The sequence below is a fragment of the Pocillopora damicornis genome, chromosome 13, assembly GCF_964200805.1.
Source record: "Pocillopora damicornis chromosome 13, jaPocDami1.2, whole genome shotgun sequence".
Lineage (NCBI taxonomy): Eukaryota > Metazoa > Cnidaria > Anthozoa > Scleractinia > Pocilloporidae > Pocillopora > Pocillopora damicornis.
The window spans coordinates 11460286-11486744 of NC_142682.1; the positions used below are offsets into that span (position 1 = coordinate 11460286).

At 37.7% G+C, this 26459-nt stretch overlaps 2 protein-coding genes and 1 long non-coding RNA gene across 4 annotated transcripts; 2 read left to right on the plus strand and 1 right to left on the minus strand.

Moving 5' to 3' along the window:
* On the plus strand, positions 1 to 3578 carry LOC113683839 (uncharacterized). Of its 2 annotated transcripts, none has more exons than XM_027201122.2 (4): positions 1 to 44; positions 1738 to 1884; positions 2716 to 2854; positions 3442 to 3578. In XM_027201122.2, the coding sequence occupies exons 1-4, from the start codon at positions 38 to 40 to the stop codon at positions 3449 to 3451; spliced, it is 303 nt and encodes a 100-aa protein (XP_027056923.2). In that variant the 5' UTR covers positions 1 to 37; the 3' UTR covers positions 3452 to 3578. The 2 variants fall into 2 exon arrangements, with proteins under 2 accessions (XP_027056923.2, XP_027056924.2); XM_027201123.2 differs by lacking the exon at positions 1 to 44 and adding an exon at positions 759 to 901.
* LOC149035492 (uncharacterized) lies at positions 3482 to 26438 on the minus strand. Its single transcript, XR_016182395.1, has 5 exons — positions 23645 to 26438; positions 20765 to 21215; positions 20015 to 20233; positions 4338 to 4421; positions 3482 to 3959 (listed from the first exon to the last, which is right to left on the minus strand). It is a non-coding gene; the product is annotated as an uncharacterized LOC149035492 (long non-coding RNA).
* LOC113683838 (uncharacterized) lies at positions 8927 to 11454 on the plus strand. Its single transcript, XM_027201121.2, has 4 exons — positions 8927 to 9068; positions 9324 to 9473; positions 10519 to 10666; positions 11312 to 11454. Exons 2-4 carry the CDS (start codon positions 9329 to 9331, stop codon positions 11325 to 11327), a joined length of 309 nt encoding a protein of 102 aa, XP_027056922.2. The 5' UTR covers positions 8927 to 9068; positions 9324 to 9328; the 3' UTR covers positions 11328 to 11454.
* Positions 26439 to 26459: the final 21 nt, after the last annotated feature.

Sequence of the window (26459 nt, forward strand, 5' to 3'; positions counted from 1 at the left end):
ATTATTTTTTTATACCTATCATTCCAGTCAAAACTTCATGAGAGGTAAGATTGCTCAAAAGCTCTAAATTTCCAGCGTTACCCATTGAGTAAATATCCCTCAGGTGTAATTACTGTCTAGTGTCTTACTGTCTTCTAACTATTGAACTGTTTTCCCTTAGGTGATATCATCTCATTAGAGAGGTAGATTGTATCTTGGTTATATTTGTTACTGAAGCATATCAAGTTGTTTTAATTCATAGCTCTATGAGTACTAGTGAGCGCCCAGCTTGAATCAACTCTATACTTTATTCTTGTGTCGAGATAAGTGTCAGAAAAAGTTGAGCAAAAACGCAGAGTGAAAACATTTAAGGATAGTGTAGAATGCCGATTTGTTTAGTTTAGTTTTTATCTGATGTTCTGACATTCCTCGAATTAACACTTAATTGTTCTGAATGCTGGCAGCGTTTATTGGTATTGAGCTACTTTCTCGAGCGTGATCAAGGGCGGCGTGAGACGCACAGACGGGAGGAAAAAATCACGTCCGAAAAGTTGCTGAAGCATTTCGATGAGAAATGGATCATTAAAAAAAAATTTAAATCCTTAAGTGAAAAGTTTAGCTTCTGATGTGAACAGTATTTTCTCCTTTCTATCAAGAACAGGCACTAAAAACAGATGGGAAGAAATTTCTTTGAAATTCTCGTCTACGTTTTTGCGTGCAGTAGGGATTTCTTATCGCTGCCTCTATGAAAGGTTAGCATGATAAGGAAACTAAAAATGGTAACGATCAAAAGAAGGGTGGAATAAAATCAAATAGTTAATTGTGTCACCGTTGTGTGAAATGGTCTTTTAGGCGTCATTCTCACGGCTAAATGAGTCATTCGTGTTCTCTGATTTTAGAGCTGACATCTCAAACCTGAAAGGTAAGATCAATTTCGTTAAGATAAACTTTTTTTACCCCTCTGTCGAAGAATTTAAGAAGTAGGAAATGGAGCGGTAAGTGTTCCAAAAAGTCATACCAATCACCGCGTGTAACTCAATTTTGTGCGTTGTTCTATGAGTTATTTCCATTTCGCTTTGGCGATGTTCATTTATACAGTGAGGTGCTGTTCGAGAAGCACACTAAAATATTCAGTTCAATCATTTCAGAAGGCCGAAACAGTACTGTCTGCAGTTAGTTATATATATATATATATATCACAGAATAGTTATCCACTCTCCTACCAGGTTCAACAGGGAGACGCAGTACCCTTAAAGTTAGTTCCCTGTACTCCAGTCTTGTGTTCTTGGGAAAATCACTTTCCTCTCACAGTGCCTCTCTCCATCCAGAAGTATAAATGGGTACCGGCGAATTATCAGGGAAGCATGATGAAATGCTTGGGGTAACCTTGCAATGGAGTGATATTCCATCCAGGGGGAAGTAGCAATACTCTTATTCGCTCCATGCGAAGGAAACTGGTATATGCTGCGGGTGGGTGGGTGGGCCGATAGGCTCCAGTACAGACTTTGCTTTTTGCCTGTTTCAACATAGAGAGAAATACTGAACGGAGTGACTTGCGGACTGGAGGGATGTGCATGACGAAGGCGTGAGAAAAATGCTCAAATGGCGCCCACCAATTCACTCTGCGATCGAAAAAAAGAGATTGTTGCGTAGCTTTACATCCTGATAAAATAAGATGCTACACAATTACGCATGTATCGTCTTCACTTGCATATTTTGCGTTGGTCTGTGTATTAAAGTCAAGTCTTTTCATTTCAGTTAACATGGCTCCCAGTGGTAAGATTCTTCTGGCCCTTGTCCTTCTTCAAGTGGCACTGGTTTTGGCAAAGCCTTACGATTCCCTTTACGATGAACTTTTTCCCTCTTATAGAGATATGCGGGATGAGTATTTCCACAGACGAGAAGGTATTTCTAACAATATCTTGCTATTTTTCCGAAGCATTTGTGACATATCTTTAATACATCAATTAAATCGCAAAAAGTGACAAGATTTGTTTTAATGTTGATTTATCAGTTTTATTACTGAGTCACACTAGTTTTCTTTTGTCATCAAGTAATACTTGGGCCCCAACATCGAAGGCTGCCCCGCGATTTCTTAATATTTTGAAGAAGAAACTATTCTATAACAATTAAATTTCAGTTGCGCCGGTAAACAACTGCTAGCTCCTGATAATTACACTAAGACAATTGTTCTTCTCAGCCACACAGAAAATTGATTATTTAACAGTCTCTCACATACAACATACTTTTCAAGTTTTTCAATGCTGTAACCGGAAAACGCCAGATAAAAATTTACAGTTCATTTCTATGTCGTCGCAATATTAATTTAGACCATTTAAATTTAACTCACTCAACATTTTGTTCCACACACTGGTTAAAAATTTACTACGTTTCAATCATGAAAAACATTTGTATTTCACTTTAATCGGGCGAGGAAAAGGTCGCTTCCGCTGGTTGATACATTGATTGTGGGACATTTAGAAAATTGTTTTTGTTCATTCTGGTATCACAATTATTTTTCTAAGAAATTCCAAATGCTTTATTGAATTCCGCAAACTCTTAGAGCTATCTTATCAGCAGTAATGACAATGGTAAAAGCGCCAAAGGTAAGGCAGTCGACTGAAACACTTCTAACTGGAAAAAAGTAACGTTATTAATCCCTCATATCAATCCCCTCCCTTTCTAAAGTCAATTGAAACACGTTGATTTTTCTGTTCTTTTCTTCTTCAACCAAAGCCCAAGCATGTTATCCTGGCAGATTTAGAGTGGGCTACTGCCGAGTAACGTGTGACGGAGGGGAGCGAGCAACCGAAGGGCCAGTGCATGGATGTACTGAAAGCCAAAAATGCTGCGAATGCATGGGCATAGGTACTTGGTAAGTTATGCATTTCAAATAACAGTAATTCTTTTTTTTAGTAAAGGGTCGAAAGTTATCCGGAATTGCAATAATATTCTGAAATTTTTTCACTCTTCGGCTCTCTAAGCGACCTTGAAAACACAAGCCAACCTCTCTATTAATTAGATGCGACACTCAAAATAGACACGGTTTGTTCATTCGCATGCACTGCATTCACTGCGCTTTAGGCAATATCAGTTCTTAGGAATTACAAAGCAGGTGAATCTTATCAACTCTTTTGGCTGAGCCACGATTATTTCAAGCAACAATTACTTTTAACAGCAGACTGTAGCACTAAAACATTCGATTTAACTTTATCATTTTTTTTGGAACAGGTATTTGATTGTCACTTGACAACACGTTCAATGCTTGTCTAAAAAAAAGAACGAAAAAGCAAAAAAAATAATATTGTGGTTACCGTCACTCATCTCAGTAACATATGTGGCCTCGCCCCCAATAGGAGGAAATAGCCACAAAAACTAATGATTCTGTTTTGCTAAACAGCCCTGAATGTGACCAGTAAGACTAAAAAGTATTAAGATATGGGTTTCTTTTTCATTCTACAGCAAACCATAAGCAGTGTGACCTACATGTGCAGTACTTCAATTCTGTCGACTTCATAACTTTAGGCATTTTATTTGGATTATATACGCGTACATGACGACAAACTGAAAAGTAAAAGCTACCATGCTAATCAAACCCACATGAGAGTTTTTTTGCTGTCAAGATTTTTTTTTTTTTTTTGAGTTTCTGAGTTTCTGACATTCGGTTACCTTTAAGCTTTCTTTTAATTAGAAGAAAGTGTTTATGAACAAAGTTGGACACGTGAATTAGATAAGAGCGTGTCGCTGCCATTTCGTCTACGATTTTAACCTTTTCCAAACCTAAAATAAAACCCTTTTCCCTCATTCCAAACACCATGAGAAAATAGCTCGCTATGGTCTTGGCGTTAAGCTTTTATCCTTAAGCGAGGATACCAGTTTGTCGTTCGTAAAGTACATCTGCTCCATTGTGCCCCCAGCACGGAACAAATCCATTCTAAAATACTTGATCCTGAGCCGAGATCAGCTGCAGAGAAGATGGGCTTGAAGAGAACAACGAAACAAGTAAAGATAGTCATATGTTATCTTAGACAGAGGAAAAAAAACGATGACGTGAAATAAATTGATAACTTTGTTGCAAGGACACAAACACAGTCGAGGCTATATTAAGTGGCACCATATTAAGCGGTAGTCCTGACATCTTCCCCTTTTCACCCGAACATCAGTATTCATATTCTCCATACAGCTTTCCATAAATTTACCAAGGTGCTGATAAAGAGAATGTGTCTAACAACGAAGAGTGTCTTTAGTTGGTGATCATTTCTTTATTCTCCTGACATTAATGTATGATTCAGTGGTGATATTGTACGAAGAAATTAGATGCCAGTCACTCTTAGGGGTTTAAGTACTAAAGCACTCACCGGCTCTATTAAGCATCCGTTGTAACCCTTGACTGAGTCCGAACGGTCTGTTTCTATTGTCTTCCACCTATGTTGAACGGTCACCTTGAGTGGAACCATTCAAATAAGACTAAGAATAAACTCGGAAGTCAAATTTAATCCATATTTACCCCCGAAATCAATGTATGCACTTTGAGTTAAGATATCCTCAACACATTCCAATTTATTTTTCTTTTTGGGACTGTTAAAACGTAGACAAAATGGCATTTTTAGGCGCGTCTGACCCCTATTGTTCTTGATTTTACTTTTAAATTGCAATGGACTAATTTTAGCTTTCGTAGCCATCGATTAAGAAGGTAACTCATTGAAGTCAACGATGAAAATTGCGCGTCAGTTTTATCTGTAGTAAATCCGTAATGACCCCATGCTAATCATCACTTTTCAGCATTAAAGTGAAGAATTTTAAATAATACGACTCAATTTATCAAACACTGACGATTATAAAATATATCTCTTCATGCTGTAGAGACCTCAAGTGACTTAAGAGAAAAAGAGTTGAGTTATTTGCCCTTTCTCACTGCCCTAGCTCTCTAATCTGTGGGCACGCTATCGTTATTACTGCGTTGGCATTGGTATAAGACTCCCTGCAGGCCCCTACCTCACCGACTTTCTTTGCTCAAGATCTCAATGAACACATTTTCTGACTCTAACTCTTGGAGCATCTTTAATCCTTTGCATCCCAACATCATTTTGAATATTCTCCTTATTGTTCTCTGAACATTTCCTAAGGTGCTGACAAGGAGAATTTGTTTAACAATCAAGAGTTTATTTGGCTGGTGGTCATTTTCTTCAATCTCATGACCTTAATGTGTGATTCAAGGCTGATCTTGTAAGGAGAAATAGATGTTAGTCACCCTAAGTTGAGGAGTTAAAGACTTGTTTAACGTTACAAAACGTGTGTTTATAGGGAAATGTTACAAATGTCACGCGATCTATTTTTGCTGATAAAGTAGTTGTTGTTACATCATGTGCACATGATTGAAGGGCGGAAATATCAGCCCCCCCGGCTATGACAAATGGACCGAACTAGAAAGAAAGATTCATTTTCATACGTGTTCTTTTCCCCTTCTTTGTGTAGGGTTCTAAACCGATAGTTGTTCACTGGTTACTAACCGTGAAAGTCCTCATATTGTTAATAATACTGGATAATAATAAATAAATTATCAAGCTTGAAAACAATAGATCGTTTTCACGTGACGTCACAGAAATAATTTCCGCCATGTTGGTGCACATCCGAGTCACGTGTTTCAGTAAGAAATATATGCAAACAGAGTCCAAAGTTATAATTCTTCTCAGTTCACAGTCGAAAATTATGGCTTCCGAGGGAAAAAAAAATTCTTCGTCTGATCCTGACAATGTTGTTCAAATTCCACTGTCTGATTGATTACGCTAAAAAGCTGGATGGGAAAGTCAGAGAGCGCTACGTTAAGAAAATCTCGACGATTGGAATCGATCCTGCCTTGATAGAGGGGAAACACTTCGAACCTGACTGTCTTCCGCCGGTTGAATCGACAGATTTACTCTGTTATTTGGTTCTTGAGACCAGCTTTTACACGCAAAAGCAATTTAAAGCCTTTCGCAGTCTGGAAGCTTACAATCAAATGGTTTCGGGGTTTGTTTACAACGTGCAAGGGCATATGGTCGCAAGCAAGTTTGTCGTGTTGGCGAAAGTGCGGCACTCTCAGCGGATGAACGAGGCCTTGATTCCAATCTGGATCATTACCGAGAAAGATGGAACAATAAACTGCGCGCATGGTCTTGGATACAACAAACACCAAGCCAACAGTCACGCACATGACAACAAACACCAAGCCAACAGTCACGCACATCACATCACATCATGCTCTGGCCATGAGATTGGACGGTCTATTGATGAAGACCTCAAAGCAGTCAATAATTACTGTAGTTTTGTTGCCAAAGGCAACTTGAAAGCATTGAGGCATGGTCTGCCATAAGTCCTCACGCTCTGGCCACCTTATGAGAAAGGCTAATCTAGCATCAAGGACGACCATCCATGCAGAGAATGTCCTTGAAACTGTTGCAATGGAAATACCAAAGCGGTAAGCAAGATCCTGCATTGGCATGTTCAGTTTAAGTTTCATTAAAGTGAGAACAAATTCTTGAAACTGTGACAAAGTTGGCGACTTTCTTACAACGAATTTCGAAACATACGGTAAAACTGTTTGCAGGACATCATAAGCAGGCAATCCAGTGTAAAATCTCACCTTCTCGTTGTCATTTGCGAAGTAAGCCTCATCGAATGGTGGTTTGGCAGTCGAGATGTGAAATAAATAATCGAACTCCTCAGTTTGAGTAGCTGTTCCTGTTTCAGTTTCCACTTCCATCGCTGAGTCCAAATTGAAAGAAATGTCACTGACCTTTTCCCCTGGTTCGCCAATTTTTTGTCGCTTGGCCTCGATTTCTTCCCTGAGCCGCTTTTCATTTTCTGCCGCAACACGCTTCATCTCACGATCTCTGACCCTCTCGTCTCGTTTCCCGGCAGCTTCTAGATCTGCTTGAAGCTTTTCTGCGGCATCACATTTATTATGGCCTAAATTCTGGGTTGGAATCCAATCTGGATTGTACCTATCCCACAGTTTTGCAGCTTTCCCTGAGATAAAATGTCTACCACAGACTCGTCCGTGCTCCAAAATGCTGTCCGTGAGGTCTTTTCGGCTGATGGCAGAAATCCATTTTTTCGCCTTTCCTCGCTAAGAATTCTTATTTCGTCGCCTTGATTCGTTACAACTGAAGGAATTCTTGCCATATAAACTCCTTTATCACGAACAGTTCGGGTTCCACAACCAAAAATCGCACACAAAACCTTTTTTTAGAGCTCACGCGATACGAGTTCACTGTTTACATGTGCACCAATATGGCGGCCAATTGTAAAGTGGTCACGTGACTGAAAACGATCTATAGATCAAAAGCCACCCACTTCAGTAAAAACATGCCAAATCAATAGACGAACAAAGCCAAAATACGCTTGAATTGAGAGCTAGTAACGATTATATTTCTATTTGCCACAGAAGGTTAAGGTGATTACTAAGAAAAAGACTTTATCGAACCATTTTTTTTTTTTTTTTACTTTCCTTAAATATTCTCTACCAATATCTGTTTCGCTTGCTCTATTTAGGCCTGTACTAGCACTTTTCACGCACGGCATATCACGGCACATTTTGCAGCAGCTGGAAGCAAGGGTTTTTGAGTAACACTAAAAATCTTGATAGTTAGAAAACCTCGAGCGTAAGAACAACTTGATATATAATTTGTGGGAAAGTCACGCAATCTTAAACGACATCGACTCAAAAAGTTCTCAGAGTCGTTGTTTTTAAGGCTAAAATTTACCTCCTCGAATAACGAATTTTGTGCACGTTTTTACCTTTTTTTCCCCATGCTTAATTTTTTTTTAATTTCTCCAATTTAAAGGGGATAATTTGTACACCGAAATTATTCAATAAAAAAATATAGGTCACCGTGCTCGTTCAAGAGCTAAGAATTTTCGTACCTCTATACTTGGTCCATTGATCTTGGATTGAGCGCTTATTCGCCTGATTACGTCGTTTTATGCGCATTGCAGAACGTGCAGAGCAATACTGAAGTATTTAAGCGCAGCGGAGGAACAATTTTAAACACTGCTTTTCCAAATTTCAGCAATATCAGGGCCTTGAAGATCCAAACTGAAAACCTGCAATGGCAATGTTTGGTCTCTTTTTGTTCCGGTTGATTGGCTTTCGCTAAGGGTTGACATTAAATTTATTCATTGATATTGACATCGTATACACTTCAATTTTATACAAAAACGTGTGGGTTGTTGCACACACACACCATCCGTGTTCCACCATTAGTTCTCGTTCAGTTAAAGTTCTTAACATTTCCATCTTGGTTCCATTTATTATCTCAACTGCGGTGTTTTACAAGGATTTCCAGACCTGAGAAAAGTTGCAAGTGCACACGTGCAGAATTGCAATCAGCTGCTGACACGTCACTCGCCTTTCGCGCCACTTTTTTCAGGTTCATTAATGAATAAAGTCGACTCTTCTAGACTATTAAAGCCTCTGGTGTTTATTTGATAATCAAAAGTAATACATGAGCGTGCGAGTGTTCAACTCGATATCTGACACATTCACTGCCCTCACTTGTGAGATATCAAGTTCAACACTCGAAAAGAAATTCCATATCTACGCGCACCCATGTATTATTCTTTAAGGCTTCTGATTATTTTTAAAATAACTTAAGCTTGAACGGTTTATTCAAAATTTAATATCCTCTGAGGGCTCTTCTATCTCGACGCCGTTCAGTCTACCGCTTTTTAACTCTTACTGCGATGAAGGGTAACTGATTGGCAGAGTGAATTCCTATAACCCATTCGTTATATGCCGATGAGTTTGTCACTAAATGATAATGACAAGAGAGATTAAGATCAAAATCTAACATTTGAGGAAAAAACATTACTTTATCATCGTTTTCATCTAAGACTATGACAATCGTTCCGTTGTGTTTTTTAATGCTAAAAATGGTACGTGTTAAATAAAATTAAATGAAGCGGATATCATGAGCAAGATCAAAGAAAGGGCGTGATGCAAATGGGTTTCTTGTGATGTCACTTATTCAAAGAAGTTTATTTATCCTTCCCAATCCATGCAAAGTTATTTCGGCACTGGAATTTCGAGTGGTAACTTCTCAAAAAAGGTGAGTTCAATTGTTGTTGAGAAATACAGTTCTTAACCGCAGTCATGAAGAGATCGCAAGAAGCGGTAAATGGTGTGCGTGTCCATACAACTGGTCGTACCTTTGATTTCATATATTTCTTGATCTCCGTTCAGGAGTAGCTGCTCTTATTGTGTGCTTCAGTTATTAAGGCGTTGTCACCTTTCAACTAAGGGCTTACTACAGCATGCTTCAGCATCAAAGCTTTGTCACTGATTTCCAATCTTTGCATTTCAGCAAACATGGCTTTCATTGGTAAGATTTTTCTGACAATTGTCGCTCTCCAATTAACTCTGGTTCTGGCTAAACCGTACGAACCGTATAACGTTGATCTTTATAACTCCAATGAACCTATGGACGAATATTTCCACAAACGAGAGGAGCTAGGTAGGAGATGTCTGGAATGACAACTTCGCTTTCATTTCAACAACGTGACCTTTTCTGCCCTCGAGGGGAGTGGGGCAGGGGATTTTACGTTCCTTAACTTTGTTCATACCCCGGATTGCAGAAATAAGCTGACAAAACCTCTACCCGATATCTATTTTCAATTACTATAAAGGTTGTGAATTAAGAAGCTTGTCACTTAGCTTAAACGGAACGGAATTTTAAAAAGGATAGTGACAAATACTTCCGTAAAATCTACCCCTCCTCTGTCACACTTCATGATTCCTCTTTTCCCCCCGAAAAAGGCGAAGAAATTTCGATATAGCTTCGGCAAATGCTGGAAGTATGGTGCATCATCCATCCTCGCTGTGAATCCATAAAACACCTTCGAAAAAACACACACGAAAGGTCCATGTTTCATGTTTCCTTCTATGTTAACAACAGACAACCTTGATAATTTATGAATTTCCGAGGTGCCCCTTAAAGTCCTTCCCCTCCAGTAATCAGAGGTGACAGCGAAGGTAGTGATCACAAAGGTTGAAATTAAAATCCTCAGCGGGGCGGGGAAAGGGACTACAGAGAAAAAGAGATGGTATTTGTACCTATTTTAGTAGAACTTTCCCGACACTTTTGCCACAGATTGTTTCCGGGAACAAAATAGTTAAAGGGAAGTTTCGCGTTTGTTGTCTCAAGCCAACCGTTAAAAGCATACTTTTAAAGGTCTTAAAATTCTCAGTTGATAGGCGCCACTTTTAAAAAAGGCAGACGGTAAAATGGAATCTCTTGACGTCCCTTTTCAGCCACTTGTCCACTCTGAGGTAGAGATTTGGCATGCGCAATGAAGAGGTTTTTTTTTTCTGGCTGTTTTTTTTTTTTTGGCTAAGATTATCCAAGGAGTTTGCATTAAATAAAAGCCATTGTCTTAAATATCACGTTTAAATTGACTGATAATCCACTATTAACATGGTCAGGAACCGGTTAAGCCCTGATTGATATCGTTGATAAAGATCCTCAGATGGTGATGTTGTGTTTTACTTTTAACCCAAAGCGAGGTGCAATCATTTTTCTTGGCCTGCGTACCACAAGGTCAACTACTGCCGAGAGTCTTGCAGAGCAGAACCATATGATACGCATGTGAAGAATCTTGACTATTTGTGTACTGGGGGATTCAAGTGTTGTTCGTGCAACTATCAGTGGTAAGTTTAGAACCTAAAGTCGTTAATTGTTATAAAATTTACCAACAACAATTGCAGCCGAATTATGGGCCTTGCCGGTAAAGATTGAAAAGCGAGTATCGTCAGAAATCACTTTAATATCGTTAGAAACCACTTCAACTTAAAAACTGATAAAGCAAGTTCAGTGATGTAAGCGTGAGAGATACATTTTTTTTTTAAACTGGTTCACATCCAAGAGAATTCTTGCAATCATTTATCGATCCCAGCCACCAACTTAAGTTCGGTGCAGAAACTAGCTTGGACCCCAACTCGGCAAACATCTTAATCTCCTGAAAACATCACCCTCTTGAATTTTCCAGTCCTTGATTTATAACCCAGTTGATGTTTGCAACCCATGGCCACCCCCTTCACTGCTTGGTTTATTCATATAATCACCGAGATTTCTAGATTCCAAAGAGGTGCAAAAAATTTCGGTTATGGACCCAGCCCTTTGCAAATAACGAAAGTAACATGGCCGCCTACCTATGACGCCCAAAGTCGCCCTTTTTTTCGAAGTTTTGGCGGCGTATTTGGATATTGAGGAGCTCAAAATGGGATTCTTGACTCATAGAAGTCGTGAAATAATTTTTTCCTACACTGAATGATGTTTTTTTTTTCTTTCTACAGTCCTAAGGACGAGTAGTGAGCCGCTCTGCCTTCGTTAGGAGTACTCCGAACAGCAGTTTTTCTTTATAAGACATTCTATTACGATGTTGTGTGTATCAAACAATACGCTGAGTAATAAAGCCAGAAAATAATCTCAATGAAAATATATGAAATTTATGATTTGAGTTTATGGTTAGGGACAAATGAGATTCAATTTCGGCCCCTCGAACTGCAAGAAGTCGAAAGACCTTTGACCCGTGTTACTATCAAGATCTGTAAGTAAAAGAGGGTTAGACGATTTTTATATATCAAGACAACATCCATCAATCTTCTGTGCGAAAGCAGTATTTCCAAGAGATCCTGGGAACTGAATTTGAAAGTACTCATGATGTTCACCCCTCTGTCACTGGATATCCCGTATCCGTGATTTTGTCGTCTGCTGACGATTCTACTCAAGGCCTCGTTTACACTACATTTCTTTCGAATCTTTGCTCCCTTCCGTTTTTATATGGGGGTTTCTTTAAATCTCAGCGCTGTAGGAACAGTTTCTTTCAAATAATCACCAGCCCGCTCTTTGAAATTTGAAAGCGAGGCTTACGTTGAAATTGGATACTCGTATTAAAAACATGAATGAGGCGATTTAGATTTGTTTACCCAAAGATCTGAGTTCACTTCCTCCGCTGCGCATTTCACATTGCTGACGGATTTACCTTCTACCGTTTGGGGTTCTTAAGAATTTTTATTCATTTTATTTCTTTAAGAAGTTTACGTCGTCCCAAATTATCGAAGAGGTACTCAGTACATCGTTCTCATCCCTATTAATATAATGGCAATGATCGTCAGTGGTATGCCTTGGACTACAAATTTGGGTTTTCCAACAATTACATCAACCTTGCTAAGTACTGAGAAACATAATCCGTAGCCTCCACTTAGAGCGAAAATATGCTTGGATATTTTTCTATGGACATTATCTGCCCCGAGGAGTTTCGCGTTCGGAAAACTGTGAGCTTCGAGGAACAGATAATGTCCAAGGAGTGATATAAACCTAAATGGAGGCGACTGTCTTTTTTTTTTTTTGTCTTTTCTTTTTGCAGCACGTAGGAAAAAATGTTTACGGCCATCTTACCGCTTGCTGCATTGGATGTTCACTTTTCAGAGTTCTCGAGTACAACTTTGTGAACAAAAAAACATGTCTTCTCAGTTGTAAATTACAACAAAACGCCCACTCAACTCGAATTAAAATTTAAACGGAGAATTTTATCGTATTGGACGTTAGGTTTGAAAATTGGGGAATATCACCGGTTATTCTCCCCTGCAGCATATTCGATCACGCGACCCGTTTAGACCAACCGCGCGCTAGCGAAACATTTGATGGAAAGTTATGGCCACGTGTACGAATCTCTGTAATCACATCCTCATTCTCGTTTTTGAGTTGATCAATGTCAGGAATGCCTCTTGTAGCAATGATGGTTTAGTTTCTCCAAATCTGCCAAATTGTACTACGTCCAACCATGTCCCAGACTTCTCTCTAGCTTTTTCCGTTGATTTAGAGTGAAAATTCGGAACAAGCGAACCAGTAAGTAGCAACAGAAGAACTTAACCAAGGTTTGTAAACATGCCAGGCGCCGTAATTGACGTCAGCAGAGACGAAAATCCTCAAAGAGAAAACGATCGAGCAGTCCGATTTTTGAAGGTTTTCACGTCTAGTTAGATTACAAGCTTACCTACGGTAATAAAAATCAAACATAGCTAATACTCGTGTAGTATGTAGAGCTTCGTGTTCAAAAACGAAACAGGACAGAACAGGAATAGTGAAATATATAGCCAAACTGGCATAACTGTTAAAATTTACACTTATCTGACTGCGATCATGCTGAGGTCCATCGCTGAGGTCCATCGCTGAGGTCCATCGCTGAGGTCCATCGCGGTTAAGATATTATTAATTATTTTTCATATCAATAAAAATTTTAAAATTATTTACAGGCTTTTTTTAGCAGTTCCTAATCATCTATTACGTAAGGTTTCATCTGTGAGCGAGTCAGAAGGCCCAACAGCCGCAAAAACAACTTTCTCTCTGACTCAGTCCTTCAATGAACATTGATCTTTGTAAAATAAAATTTTAAGACTACTATTGGCTTTTTATTAATGGTAACAATTTGTGTGGCCATAGGACCAAGGAAATGGAAATCAAATTTCATCGCAGGACACGTAAAGAAAATAGTTTACGAGAAATTAATTTTAGGTCACTGCTTAAACTAATTGTCGTTAAGAAAGAATTATTTACATGTAGCCTGAGCGATGACTGAAAATAAATGTTTATATTTTAAGGAGCCAGACTCTATTCTTTACAAGTTCCTTGAATGTCATTCCACACATGAATTTTATACGGTTGTTGATCGGTTTAAAGTAAAATGTGAATGCACTTACTCTTCATCGCATTAAGAAAAATTACTTGGAACAACTACAAACTTCTCAAGTTGGTGAGTACTTTTTCAATCAATGTTTATTATAAACAAAAGTATATCAATACCAACAAAAAATGCTTGTGATACTGACGAACTTATTTTCAAATTTGTGCATGAATTTAGAACTTATTCTCGTAAAGAAAAAAATTATTTTTATTGTTAACTTGCACGGATATCAGCAAAAATTATTTGTACCACCATAATATGCTTGTGATATTGACGAATTTATTTTTTTAATTTGTGCTTGACTTTAGAATTTATTCACACGAGCGAAAATTATTTTCATGGTAAACTTGCAAGGTTCTTTCACTTGCTGAACTCAAACTTGCAGTGAGAATGACGCTATTCTTTTACATTTTGAAAAGAAATGGTAGAATTCAATTGGAACCATCTTTCCTAGTGACTCAGTGCATTTCTCTGCAGTTTCGTTGAAATTTATAAAAAATTTGCTTGACAGGAGGAAAAAATTTATAAGTGAAACAGAGCAGATGGCGGAGACTAAAACGTAGGAAAACAACCGAGCGTGCGCGACAACGCTGAAAGGTTTCAAGGGTAGCTTTGGAGCTTTTTTTCAGTTTCGTAAAGTTCTTCAAGCTTTTATACGATAATGAAATATAGCTGGAGTTCCTGTATTCCTGAATTTTTCGTTCTTTTGATAGCAACGAAATGACCTTCAAAGTAGCAACAGCAAAAAATTGTTTCCCGCTTTGCGGTTTTCGGGATCGTCCTAAGTATTTAAGCTTCTCATAGAACAAGATTTCTTTGTTGAAACCGCTCGATATATACAACGACCTTAAGTGTTGAGAAACATTTTCTTTATACTTGGGTTTTTTTTTCGTAAGCGGAAATGTCATTAAAAGGAAACCCATTTCTATGTTAATAAATTACACCACAAATGTTAATTTGGCCTGCGGATAAAAAGCAAGGAAAGAAATGGTTCTCGTAGGTTTTCTACAATGTAAGCCAAGCACAAAAGAAGCCTGAAAAAATATAGGCCCCGACAGGATCCGTACCTCCCAGTTTCAGGGCGTTGCCATCTGAGGTACAAAATCCTCTAAATTCACCGTGTCCTCAACGTGCGGCTTCGTGGCTCAGTTGGTAGCAGCGCCCAACTGATATCTGGGAGGCAATAGGTAAAGACCTGTCGAAACCTGAATTTTTTAGCCAGGCTTCTATTCTGCAATTATTTAAATTGTGGCACACCTGCGAGGATCATTTCTTTACTTAATAAAAATTTTATAAAATCTTTTTTCTATTTTTTTAATTCTTATCTTTTTTCTTCTTCTTCTTCTTCTTTTGGCAGGAGAGTTTTGGGTGTAATTGAAAATCTGCGTACAGTCCGCTCATTTTAATTCAGAATTTCACGACCATTTATTTGCCTTTTCTTTAACAATAACGATAGATAAATTTACAGCATCGTATCTGTAAGGTGAGGAGACCTCAAGGAATAACCGGGCTTAAACGTGTAATTAAAATCATTCGATTTTGTCACGTAGTTACTCCCGCTTGGCAGTTGAAATAGAAGCTCGGGATGTACCACAAAATGATTTATTCCTTTGATTTGACAATCCATCCAGCCAAGCATTGCATTTAGATGCTCACTGTTTGCGATTTACTCTTATACTGAATATACCAATCCGGTTACTTTATTTTGTTTCTTAATTTTAAATAACAAGTTGTTTTCCTCCCTTAAACTTCCTTTCATTTAGCAAAACGAGTCTCGCCATTTTTTACATTTTTAATCGAGATAAAAGCGAGTTATCACTTTTCACAAAGCGATTTGATTACTGAAACTCGGTTAAATGTTTAGTTGTTTTCGAAGAAGCAACATGTATGATCAGTTGAATCCAAAGTTTGATCAATACTTGCTACAAAACGGAGAAATGGCCAGTTTGTGGTAAAGGATACTGTAAGAATGATTTTAAGAGGTTTTTCGTTGGTTCTGACTCACCCATGTAGTAAGGATTACAATTGTTTTAGAAACAATTAACTGCAGCCATTTAAATGGACACGCTTTTAACCTTCGCAATAAAAATCAGGTATTTGACCGATAAGAAAGAAGATTTCATCTAAATTAAGAAAAAAGGACGTTACCTTGATCTAGGGAAGCCTGTGGCACAAAACAGATCATCATAAAGATCTGCATAGGATGTTCGCCTTGTGATATTTTTTCCCTTGGCTTTACCAGAAGAAGTTATTAATACGAATGCCCTACTAATGCGCTCTATGAAAAGCCCCCGCTGTGATAAAAGGCCTTCACCAATGTCTCGCAAAACAATTTGCATCTTTTAACGACAGGAACTAATGCTTGAATGAACTCATTCATTCAACTTAACGAGGTAAAGTTGAACTGCGTTTGAAGAGTCACAGAAAGGTTGAACATGAATACAAATATGTAATACCATTTGATTCTGCTTTGTCAAAATGAGGTGTTCTTAATTTTCTTTTCGCTCATTTCCAGCTGTCTCAAGTTATAACACAAGTGACATTTCAAAGCAATTTTCTTGATAACGCGTTAAAAGGCCAAAATGCATGTATAATTCGAAAAATCGACATTAAGCAAAAATGTATGCATCTTAAGTCGGATGAATTGACGGCATAGAGTAAGTAAACGCTTTTGGCGATCAGGAAGGACATCGTAGGATTTACTCAGTCATTCTTCTCTTGTTACCTAAGGTTTGTTTTAGACCACCCATCTTTCATCTTCATCAAACTGGGGTTAAATTGTTAATGCTGATAATAATAAGTTGCGTATTGAAAAAATGAATCGCCAATATTCTAAAATTTCACCACGAAGTTCACTGGCAGTCAGCTAATGGTAAATTGAACACACTTGAAAAAACATCTGACTCTTCTAAGACTCAGTGATCGCAATTTCAAATGTTTTTTTACTTACTTCTGTACCGGCACTCTAAATTTCCTTAAAAAACAGTCCCGTACGAAGTGAAAAAAGGTTTAACCGCATGAGGTGTACATCAAACGCACGCCGATTAAACGGGTTTCTCTAAGAAGATAAAGTGCCTTTTAAACCACTTTTCGCATGAAATTCTCACATAAACATGTGGCTTTAATACTTAGCTTCAGATTGACTAAAAATGATTTGTACTTGCCGCTAGAAATGAGTAAATTTTAAGCAAAAAGATAGAAGAAACATTTAATCAAAGGAATAATTTGAGATCAATTTTGGTGGAGATCAAATTTTAAAAGCGACAGCTTTTTCTACGGAATATGTCAAGAGACCATATTTTCACTCCAGCTGCTTCCAAAGTGTTTGTATGATGTTCACTCACTTCGTGAAAGCCTTGAAAGGCCAAAATAACATTTGTGACAAATGCCGCGCTTGTCAAGCCTCCTGTGCGCAATCTTGTGTCAAGTTATTTGCTTGGTTCGACAAACATGTAGTTTTAAGACAGTTTAATCGATGTTCGAATTTCCGTGCCGAGTGCAAATCTGAAGTCAGGTTCTGGAAATAATGAGAGCGTTCAGAAATCTACATTTATCAGTGTTTTGACTAGATATGCTATCTTCCTCCGCTGCGCGCAGCACTTAAAAGTTTTTAGATCCATAACAACTATCGTTTGAGGGCGCTGAGGTCACTCTTAATGTGCCAGGGTATGAGAGCGATAAAAGAAGAAATTATCTCCATATCATCTTGAAGTGGTGGTTGCTGAAACATCTCGAAACACAGAATAGCTGTTGATTTTATAAAGAGTTGGCTCTTAATTGTATAAACAAGCCTGCTGTGACTTAGGAAATGGAGAAGCAACACCCTCCGGTTATCTGCCCATTTCGAGTTTACATTAAGTTAAAATGCTCTTAAGTGGTCGATCTGCTTCCTTTATATGTTGATTGCGGTCATTTAGAGGAAAATTACTTGAAATAAGGTAAAACCATTTGCTGTTAAAAAGTAATTTCAGGCAATCGGTTTTAGGAACATTTGTCAGCCCTGAGACCGTTTGTGCAAAGAACTGCTATATCTTAGTTTCCAAAATAAATGTTATCGGATCATCTTATGTTTTAAATGGCTTGAACGGAGAATTGTCTGACTTTTCTTTCCTTTCCCTAAGTCAAAACAATTTCATTTGTCTTCAAAGAAAAACAGTTTTAAACGGAATTATGCCTACGGTGGTTTACAACGTTTGAAGCGCAAAACTCAATCATATTTTCTAAAGGAAATCACTTTCCAACACACTGTTAGTACAGTATAGCCGAAGGCATAGTTTTTACTTAAATGCATGGTAACTAAGAATTGATAACACTTAAACTTTACGCAGAGCTTGTATTCAAATTTGTGGGGACTTAAAAATTACGACCTAATTAGCTATCTAGTTTTTTATGCAAGGAAGCAAAGTGCTCTTGAAGAGCAGATGACGCCTTTTATATACTGTTAAAAATGTCTTTCACAAAGGTTAAAAAACAGGATTTACTCAAAATATTAAAAGTGTAACAACTTTTTATTTACCTCGCTCCCATCCTGTGGCTTCGAGGCTCAGTTGTAGTGGGTAGGTAGCGCCCAGTTAGTGTCTTAAAGTCACGGGTTCGAATCCCGTCACAATCTGAATTGTATTTAAGGCTTTTCAGCAATTGCTAGAACACTGGCAAGTACCACTTCTTTGCTTGATTTTAAGTTGGTAATTGATATACAGAGTTTATGACTGAAGTTAAGGAAAGGACATGCTACGATTACAAAAAGTAGTTTTAAAAAACCACTAATTGTCCCAATGGTGTCGGAGAGGGAAATTCTCATTTTTCTTCCTCTGGACATTTTGAGACTCAGAACGTTGCTTAAAGATATAAGGGTGAATGCAGGCCAAGGTCTTCTCACAGAAAGTTAACTTTTTGAGGGAAAACTTAGAATGTAGCTTTTGGATAGAGGAAAAAGTTAGATTGTGTATTCAAACTGCTTTTGGAAGGACCTTGCTTTCATATTTATTCACAGCTAACGCCAATTCGCGGTAACCATGCAAAAAATTTGAAAATGGTGTGCGCTTCTAAAAACCGCTGATAGTATGCCATTTCGATAATAATCTTTCCAAGCCTTTATGTTCCCCTTTAGATATGGAACAGCTTTGTAATGGGCATTTCATCAATTTAAAATTGGAAAAATTGGTGTCAACAATCCTATAGTAAGAATTTACCGTCTTTTTGCATAACAGTTTTATTTTATAACTTTTACCAACGGCTGACCATTACCTCGTGTCAAAGCTATCTCCATGCCTTGTGGCAATTATGATAATTTTATGGTGACAATTAAACATCAGCTTGAGCGGTTAATTTCCATTTGTATGCAAGTTAACTGGTTTTCCTTCTGAAAATTGACAAGGAAACTGTGAACATGTTGTGCGGTAACATCGTGAATTTTCACACCGTAGGAATAAAACCACACTAAGATCTTAGGCAACAATCTTCAGTTCGGAAACGAACATCGCGTTAAGATAATATATTCTCCTCCTCTCTGTTAAATTAAAAAAAAAAAAAAAAGTAGAATAAACATTTGGCTCTCACTCATGAAAATTTAAACCTTTGCTGAATAATCAGTACCTTCTGAACCATGCATTAACAATTTCTAATTGAGGAATAGAAGTTTAACTATGAACTGTTGTACGTTTTTACGATGTTTTTTGATAGACACCGACGACTTCTTGTAATGTCCAGAATTTCTAAAAATTCCCTTTTTAACAGAAAGCCCTGACTGGCTTGGCACTTTTATTAATGAATACGTTCCCCGACAGACTTTGCGTTACTCGACAACTCGAATTAAAAAACTGTCTCATCGGCATCTTGACGTGATAGAAACAGGACATCAAACCGAGCACTTTGTTACAGTAGTTATTTAAAGTCCCGTCTACACCATAGCAAGACCTTCTCAGAAATGAAATGAGATGATACACTAGTTGTTTACAAGAAACAGCATAAGCCATTTTCTTTCTGATTTTGTGGTAAGTGGGTGCACAAAATTGTTCCCTTGATTAATGTCGGTTTTACACTGTCACCAGTTTTCTATACCAATGGGAGTGAAAGAAATGTCCCTTTAAACCCTTCAGAGTTTTTCAAACAAAACATTTTCTCACTGAGGCCTCCCACGACTTTGTTTTTAAATCATTTCAATATCTCCGAAAGTCGATGGGTTGGCGACAGTCGATGCATAATAATCAGTAACAAAGATTCAAAACGTGCGCATTTTTCTTCTAGTGTAACCAACATTCAAAGTGTATTAAAAGTGTTTTAGTTTCAGGGAAAATAATAGTTATTTACTCACCGGTTTGAGAGACATTTTCGCCTGTGAAATATCGAGGATATTGCACTGCTGTCGTAAAAGCTGTTTATTCAGCTAACGGCCAAAGTGAGCAAAACGTTGGATTAATTAAACAAAGCTGTTGCGCGAGACAGTTGTTTGAGTTTCCAAGGAAATCTACCATCTTAACAGCGACTCGTTCAACAGAAACAATGATGATGAGTTGAAAAGAAAAAGCACTTTCTGCAAAAGAAAGGAGACACGCGGAACTTGTTGTCACAAGAAAACTGAAGAAAAGCCGGCATGCGTTGTCTGTTTTAGTACATTTCTAAAACTTGCACGAACGTTTTAAGTTGATTATCATTTAGCTATGTTGTGTTAAAAATATTCCGCAACTCAAAGCCTTGTTAAGATCGAAACAATTTCGATTGCAGTCTTTTAGGCTCGATGCAAGAAAATGCATAATAGTTTTGCAAATAAGTGAGTGACCCAAAAAATAAAAGACCACAAATGAAATGACGAGGCGTCTAACACAACAAAGCAAAAGATGAATTGATTTTTCAACTGTGTCTTTGTATTTTGTCAGAGGATGCCTCCCATGTTGGATTGCTTAGTTCCTGAACCACTAAGTAGAAAGCACGACGGTTTTTTAACACTAGCGGGCGTTAGAGAGAGTAATGATTTGCTCGCCAGCAGACATCAAAGTTACGCTTATAGTCGTAAGTGCGAACAACGAAAACACAAACATTTGGTGAGGCTTTCAAGGAGTAGTACCTTCACAAAATGTAGCATCTTGGGCAAAATATGGCTTCTCAGTCTTCTTGAAACAATTTGTTACATTTGAAGAGACTGCCCTCCACATTTTTGCTCGCGTGGTGTTATAAAAATGACGGGAACATAAGTTTTATTTGTTCCGGATATGTAACAATGGCGCGAAGGTGATCTTCCTTCGCGACTAAACTCAAAACGAGGTCGGGCACATGCTTTTTGTTTGAGCTTCATTAATCCCGGATATATACCTCAAGTTTTTTCCTCTTAGAAACGGCTTTTTTTTTTTTTATTTTTTATTTTCTTTGTGATGGTAAGATTCATTTGTTCAATTAAGGCAAATTACAGAGGAGATTTCTGGAAATCTCCAACACAGTTACCGCAAACACGCCTGTCCCACGGAACAAGTCAGGTGGAACAGTCCGCCCATTTTGCTCCATTAATGCTTTCCACTTTCCTGTCGGAACAAGATAAGAGAGAGAAACTTCTTCTAGTCCTTTCAATCTGATAAAATTACAATTGTACTTGATGTTACCATTGAGCCTAAGGAAAACTAGAAAGCGATTTTTTTTAACTCAGTTACCGCAAACACGCCTGTCCCACGGAAAAAATCAGGTTAGACAATCCACCCCCTTTGCACGAATAATGCTTTTCCCTTTCTTGCCGGAACAAGATAAGAAAGAGAGACTTTTGTTAGTCTTTGAAATCTGATAAAATTGCAACTGCTGATATTTTTAATGGAGCCTTCTTAATCTTAGAATCGGTATCTCAGAATTGACATTTCTCAACTGTAAAGACCACACTTCCATGCATCGTCTGAATCATAAAAACGTTTTTCAATACCCGCTGCTGCACGCCCCAAAGTTTATCGGCTTCACTTAATAGAAATTTAATTACTTTGGCTCACGCTTTACAACGTGTCTGTAAACCCTCCCATTGACTTGTTTTATTTACACAGAGACCGGGTAGGGCTGTGGTTGAATAAATAGGGCGGTTGCTTTTAGTAAACAATTTCGTTAATTATTTTTTCTTGTTTTCTCGCACTGGTGATTGATTCGTAGAAAGTCAATTTGTTCAACCCCTTAAACTAATTAATTGCTCATTTTAATTTGGGTTCTAGTGACACTCTGCACCTGCAAAAGACCACGAGGAGAAAAACAAATGTATTTACTTTCTTGTGATTCTTCTCGGTTTTCACATTAAGGTGGGTGATTATCTCTATGCGCGCCGCTTTGTCTTCCAATTCAATTTTCCAAGTTTTTATCGAGATGCTTTGTTCCAAAGAGTGTAAACAGCATTTTTAGAACTTTCCAGCCAAACAGCTTTACAATTTCTTCACTCAAGGCCCCTTGCGTGCTCTTGACACAATCACATTTTGACGACGTGTATCCGTTGAGTAGCTTTTATCACTTAATTGACTCTAATGGATATGGAGAGCTGACTAAAGTATTTTGATTCTATTTTGAATTTCAGATACTCTCGACCTGTTGCGCAGATAGGTTCGGGAAACTGACTGAAGAAACATCCGGATCATCAACCAACCCAAGGCTGATACTGAGGTAGGTCGGTGATACACGCGGTTATTTGTCACATAACAAGTAAGCTCTGTTTGTCTTTTTGATTAATTTGTTACGGAGATCGGCGCAATTCATCGTTTCAGTTTTGTTGCACCGATAAATGCCACCATCATTTGAGCGTTTTTCGACTAAAAGTTGGGAATATTCTATCTTCTACGCTGGGGAGAAGTCTTATTGCGGATGCTACGTTTTCCAATGAAAATGGACATAACAAAATATTTTAAAAAGGGAGTACCTTTTCGAGACTGAGTGGAAAAGGCATACTTCTTGTTTTTGATCTTGTCATACGTAGCCTTGTCATACGTAGCCTAAGCTGGTTATGATTTCGGATTTTTTTCAATCATTGAAACAAGTTGTATAGTTTGCTCTTTTTTTCTTTTTTATACGATTGCATGTTTATTGTAAGAAAAGAGGCTTCGAAATATGAAAAACTAACCGACCAACTGACTCATTGACTCACTCAGTTACCCAGGTCTCTTACTCGCTGTCTCACTCATTCACACACAATAGTCACCCACCCTTATCCCCTCGAAACTGACTGGAAAAACTACCAAGATAAAGAACAAACTAACCAAAAAGAAGAAGGCTGTTAAGTTTTCTTAATATTTGGGAAAAGTGCAAAGATGTAAGTATCCATTTCGATAATGAGTGCTTGCTCGTCAAACTTTCAGCAGGGGTTCATAGCCCAGCATCCGACTGGTCTCGGGAGGAAATCAGGTTATTTTACTGAACTACAATGGAAAATTATCACCTTTTCTTGACTCAGACGGTAGTCGCATAAAAACACCCTGGGACTGCCATAGCCACACCTTGAATGTATATTAATTTCACTCGTCTAAAAATAGCAGCAAGAGAGAAGAATTATTGTGAAAAAATAATTGCATCAGTTCATGGATAATGAGGTTTGGCTGCAATTTCTGAGTTAAAATCTTACATCACAAGGGTACCAGATAAAACAATTTTAAGAGATTATATTTTAGCCTGAACCGTAGCTGTGAACTCTGACTCGGAAAATTCCTTGGTATTATCGCCTTTCCCTGGAGTACTGCACGAATTAAAACGTCATCTTATGGATCTTTGTCATTAAAGGGACGGAAGTTTTTCCGGCTCTAAAACTCCACTTACCTGCAAAGAACTTGGCATATCCTTCATAAATATCAGATGAAAAATCAATTCAGTCGATTCAACGCAGCACAGAGCGCGAACATTCCACCGATGAAATTTAACGAAGCAGATCAACTTCACTTCGCTTGGTATGTCATTCGTTTTCTGATTACCTTTAAAGCTTCTCTTTGAATACGTAACTTACCATTCGTAAATTGATATCTGGTGCTTTATTTTCTTTTCGTTTTCTCATCATCTCTTCATTCCAGCCTTTTATTTAGGGAAATAATTCTCAAAGTCAGAATACACTATCTGTTTTTATCGCAGTTTCTCGTGATCTCGATCCGAAGATACCCCAAACAAGCATTCTCCCCTCTGAGAACAAAGGACATTCATTCCATAGTTTCAAAACTAGCTTGGAATCTCAGTTATCGAAAATATAGAAGATTAAAAGTCTTCCAAGACCCTCTTACATAATCAAGGAGTATTTTGGTCATGTTCATACGTAACATTCGTAATCTATCTCTCAAAGCCTTTATTGTTTGTATGATTCCGTTGCACAAGCGCAGAATATCTAGACTTAAGATAACTAATGAAAGTATTTTTTACTAAATTCGTGAGAAAAATTCCATTTTAGATCACGAGGTTATAGTTTAAACATATGTAGAATTGTGTGCCTCAATTCTGCTTCCTTTGAAAGCGTCTTAAATGTTAACCGATGCTCCAAATACTGAGGGTGGGCGACTGAGAATTTCTCCTTGCAATGTTCCCTGGCATTACTGCTTCTGGCAAAAAGGTTATGAGGAGAAAAAGAAATGCTAAGGAAAGGATGCTGTTTGAGTAACCATCAATTTCTCAGAGACAAGAGCATATTATATGCTTGGCAGACATTGCTGAGAACTGGGAGTGGAAGGGTTAATATACGCGCCCTTCGTCATGCCCCCGTCCAGTTTGAATAAAATTTGGGTTGAAGTTTCATAGCTTTGCTATTCGCTTTCTGGTTGGTAAAACCATACAACAGAGAACTGTTAACTTTCCTGAGTCTTTCAGTGATTAAGGAATTACACGAACGCCTAAAAAAATTGGCTGAAAATTTTGTACTCCAGCTGTCAGCCAGCAGGTCATTTTCAGATCTATGATTTCAAATGTTCTTGAGATGAACCCTAATCACCTTCCAAAAAAGACACCTCCATTGTGTTTTTAAGCACTTCTCAGGATACCATAAATATTTGAAGTTATTTAATTTTAAATACAACTTACTTTTAAGCTAGTCTTTTTTTTTTCGGCATTTGTCATTTGTTTTCGTTTTTTGGTATGTTTGTTTGTGGGACTGAGTTTTCAAAATGGGTGAAACAGGGCACATAGCTAAACATTCATGCTCACAATGAAAAATTGTTGACTCTGAATAAACGGCTAAACAAATTGTCTAACTGCCTGTCAATTTTGTGATCCTAATTGCATCTCAATAACCATCAGTTATCATCCTTTCAACCGCCCCTTTTAAATTACTCAAATTTATAGGTGAAATCTTTTACTTCACGAAGATAAACAAACAAACAAACAAAACAAATCAAAAGGAAGAGTGGAAACTAAATCCTTACCCGTGGGTGGGTTTCCAGAAATACCTTTTTCACAAGAATAGATTGTGACGTCCACAACTTTTATTATCGTCGGCAGGCAACGAATTATCGTTTTGCAATTGTGGACTTTTTTTGTAGAGAAAGACCTGGAAACGACGATATCCCAAAGCTGTGTTATTAAATTTGTTTGATTCCTTGTTTTATTGGTTTATCAATTTCTCAACAGATCTGTCCATACAAGTGTAAGTTTGAAACAAACATTGCATGTTTAAGCTCAAGTTTTCAAGTAAGGGACGTGATAAAATTTGCTCTGCTCACCTAGCAGCGAGTAATGACAATCAGGCCAAGAGCATTGCTGATAAATCCTATTTTCGAAGTTAGTGTCATGAGTGTTACATTAAACAGCAACATGAATGTGTTTTATTTCGCCATTATACTGCGAATGATATAACCGTTTACAAGATGTCTAGACAAGATCAGCACTTGGTGAAGGTTTTATCTAGGTGCTAAATAAATTGAAAAATAAAAGTTGTCCCTCCGAGACTGATTTTGTCATTTGGAGAAAATCTGAACAGTCTTAAGTGGTAACAAAAACTATTACATGGTTTCAAGTTGACCTAAGAAAGACTTTTAATATCAGCTTCGCAGCTGATATTAAAACAAGTGTTTCTGAAAAAAAGATGTTTCAAAAAGTAACCAAAATGTTCCTTGTGAGGTTATATTCAAGGTCAAATTTCCATCGATCAATAATTCCAAGAATATTTACATTATTTTCGGCAAAACTGCCACATTCTTTTTTTTTTTTCTCTTAGCATATATTTGAGGATGCAAAATGTACGGAGACGTTAGTCCGATTACATGGCAACTGTATATCATAAACAAAAATCACCAAACGAAAAAGAAAACACAAGAAAAAAAACACAGGCGTTGTTTATCGAAAATAGTTTCCCTCAACGTATTTTTCTCCAAAAGGGATAAATAAATTCGTGGGCCTTTCATAGTTGACATAATCCAGTGACACTTTACACGGCTTCAGCCAAATACAGATTAGCCTGGAAGTGAATAAAGCGGTAAAGGAGTTAGGTTTCCCAAGAGTGATGCGAATTAAAAATGAACCCTGACAAATGCTTTCTATTTTCTGTTGCGGCCAGTGCTCAAACGGGATAAGCTACTGGCAACACAAAAGGTTTTGTTAAGCCTTTTTAGATACCACGCCAGTTCTCAAGTAATCACGCAGCCTTTCGCTTCGCTGAAAATTGTAAGAATTGGTTAAAATTTTGAAATATCCGTCAGAAAATGATGTTCTCGTTTCCTAGGCATTAATCGTTTCAAAGAGAGAGCAACATAATCGGTGAATGTTAATTTTTTTTTTTTTTTACTTTTCTCTAAGCCGTACATTGGACAAAATAATCCGGAAATGGAATTGAAACTGCTTAGATA

What these genes read in the sequence shown, in the direction of transcription:
- LOC113683839 (XM_027201122.2), top strand. An exon ending in GTATTTCCACAGACGAGAAG is followed by an intron (nt 1,885 to 2,715) that starts GTATTTCTAACA and finishes CTTCAACCAAAG; the next exon opens with CCCAAGCATGTTATCCTGGC.
- LOC113683838 (XM_027201121.2), top strand. Translation starts at nt 9,329, where the DNA reads ATGGCTTTCATTGGTAAGATTTTTCTGACAATTGTCGCTCTCCAATTA. An exon ending in CCACAAACGAGAGGAGCTAG is followed by an intron (nt 9,474 to 10,518) that starts GTAGGAGATGTC and finishes TTTAACCCAAAG; the next exon opens with CGAGGTGCAATCATTTTTCT.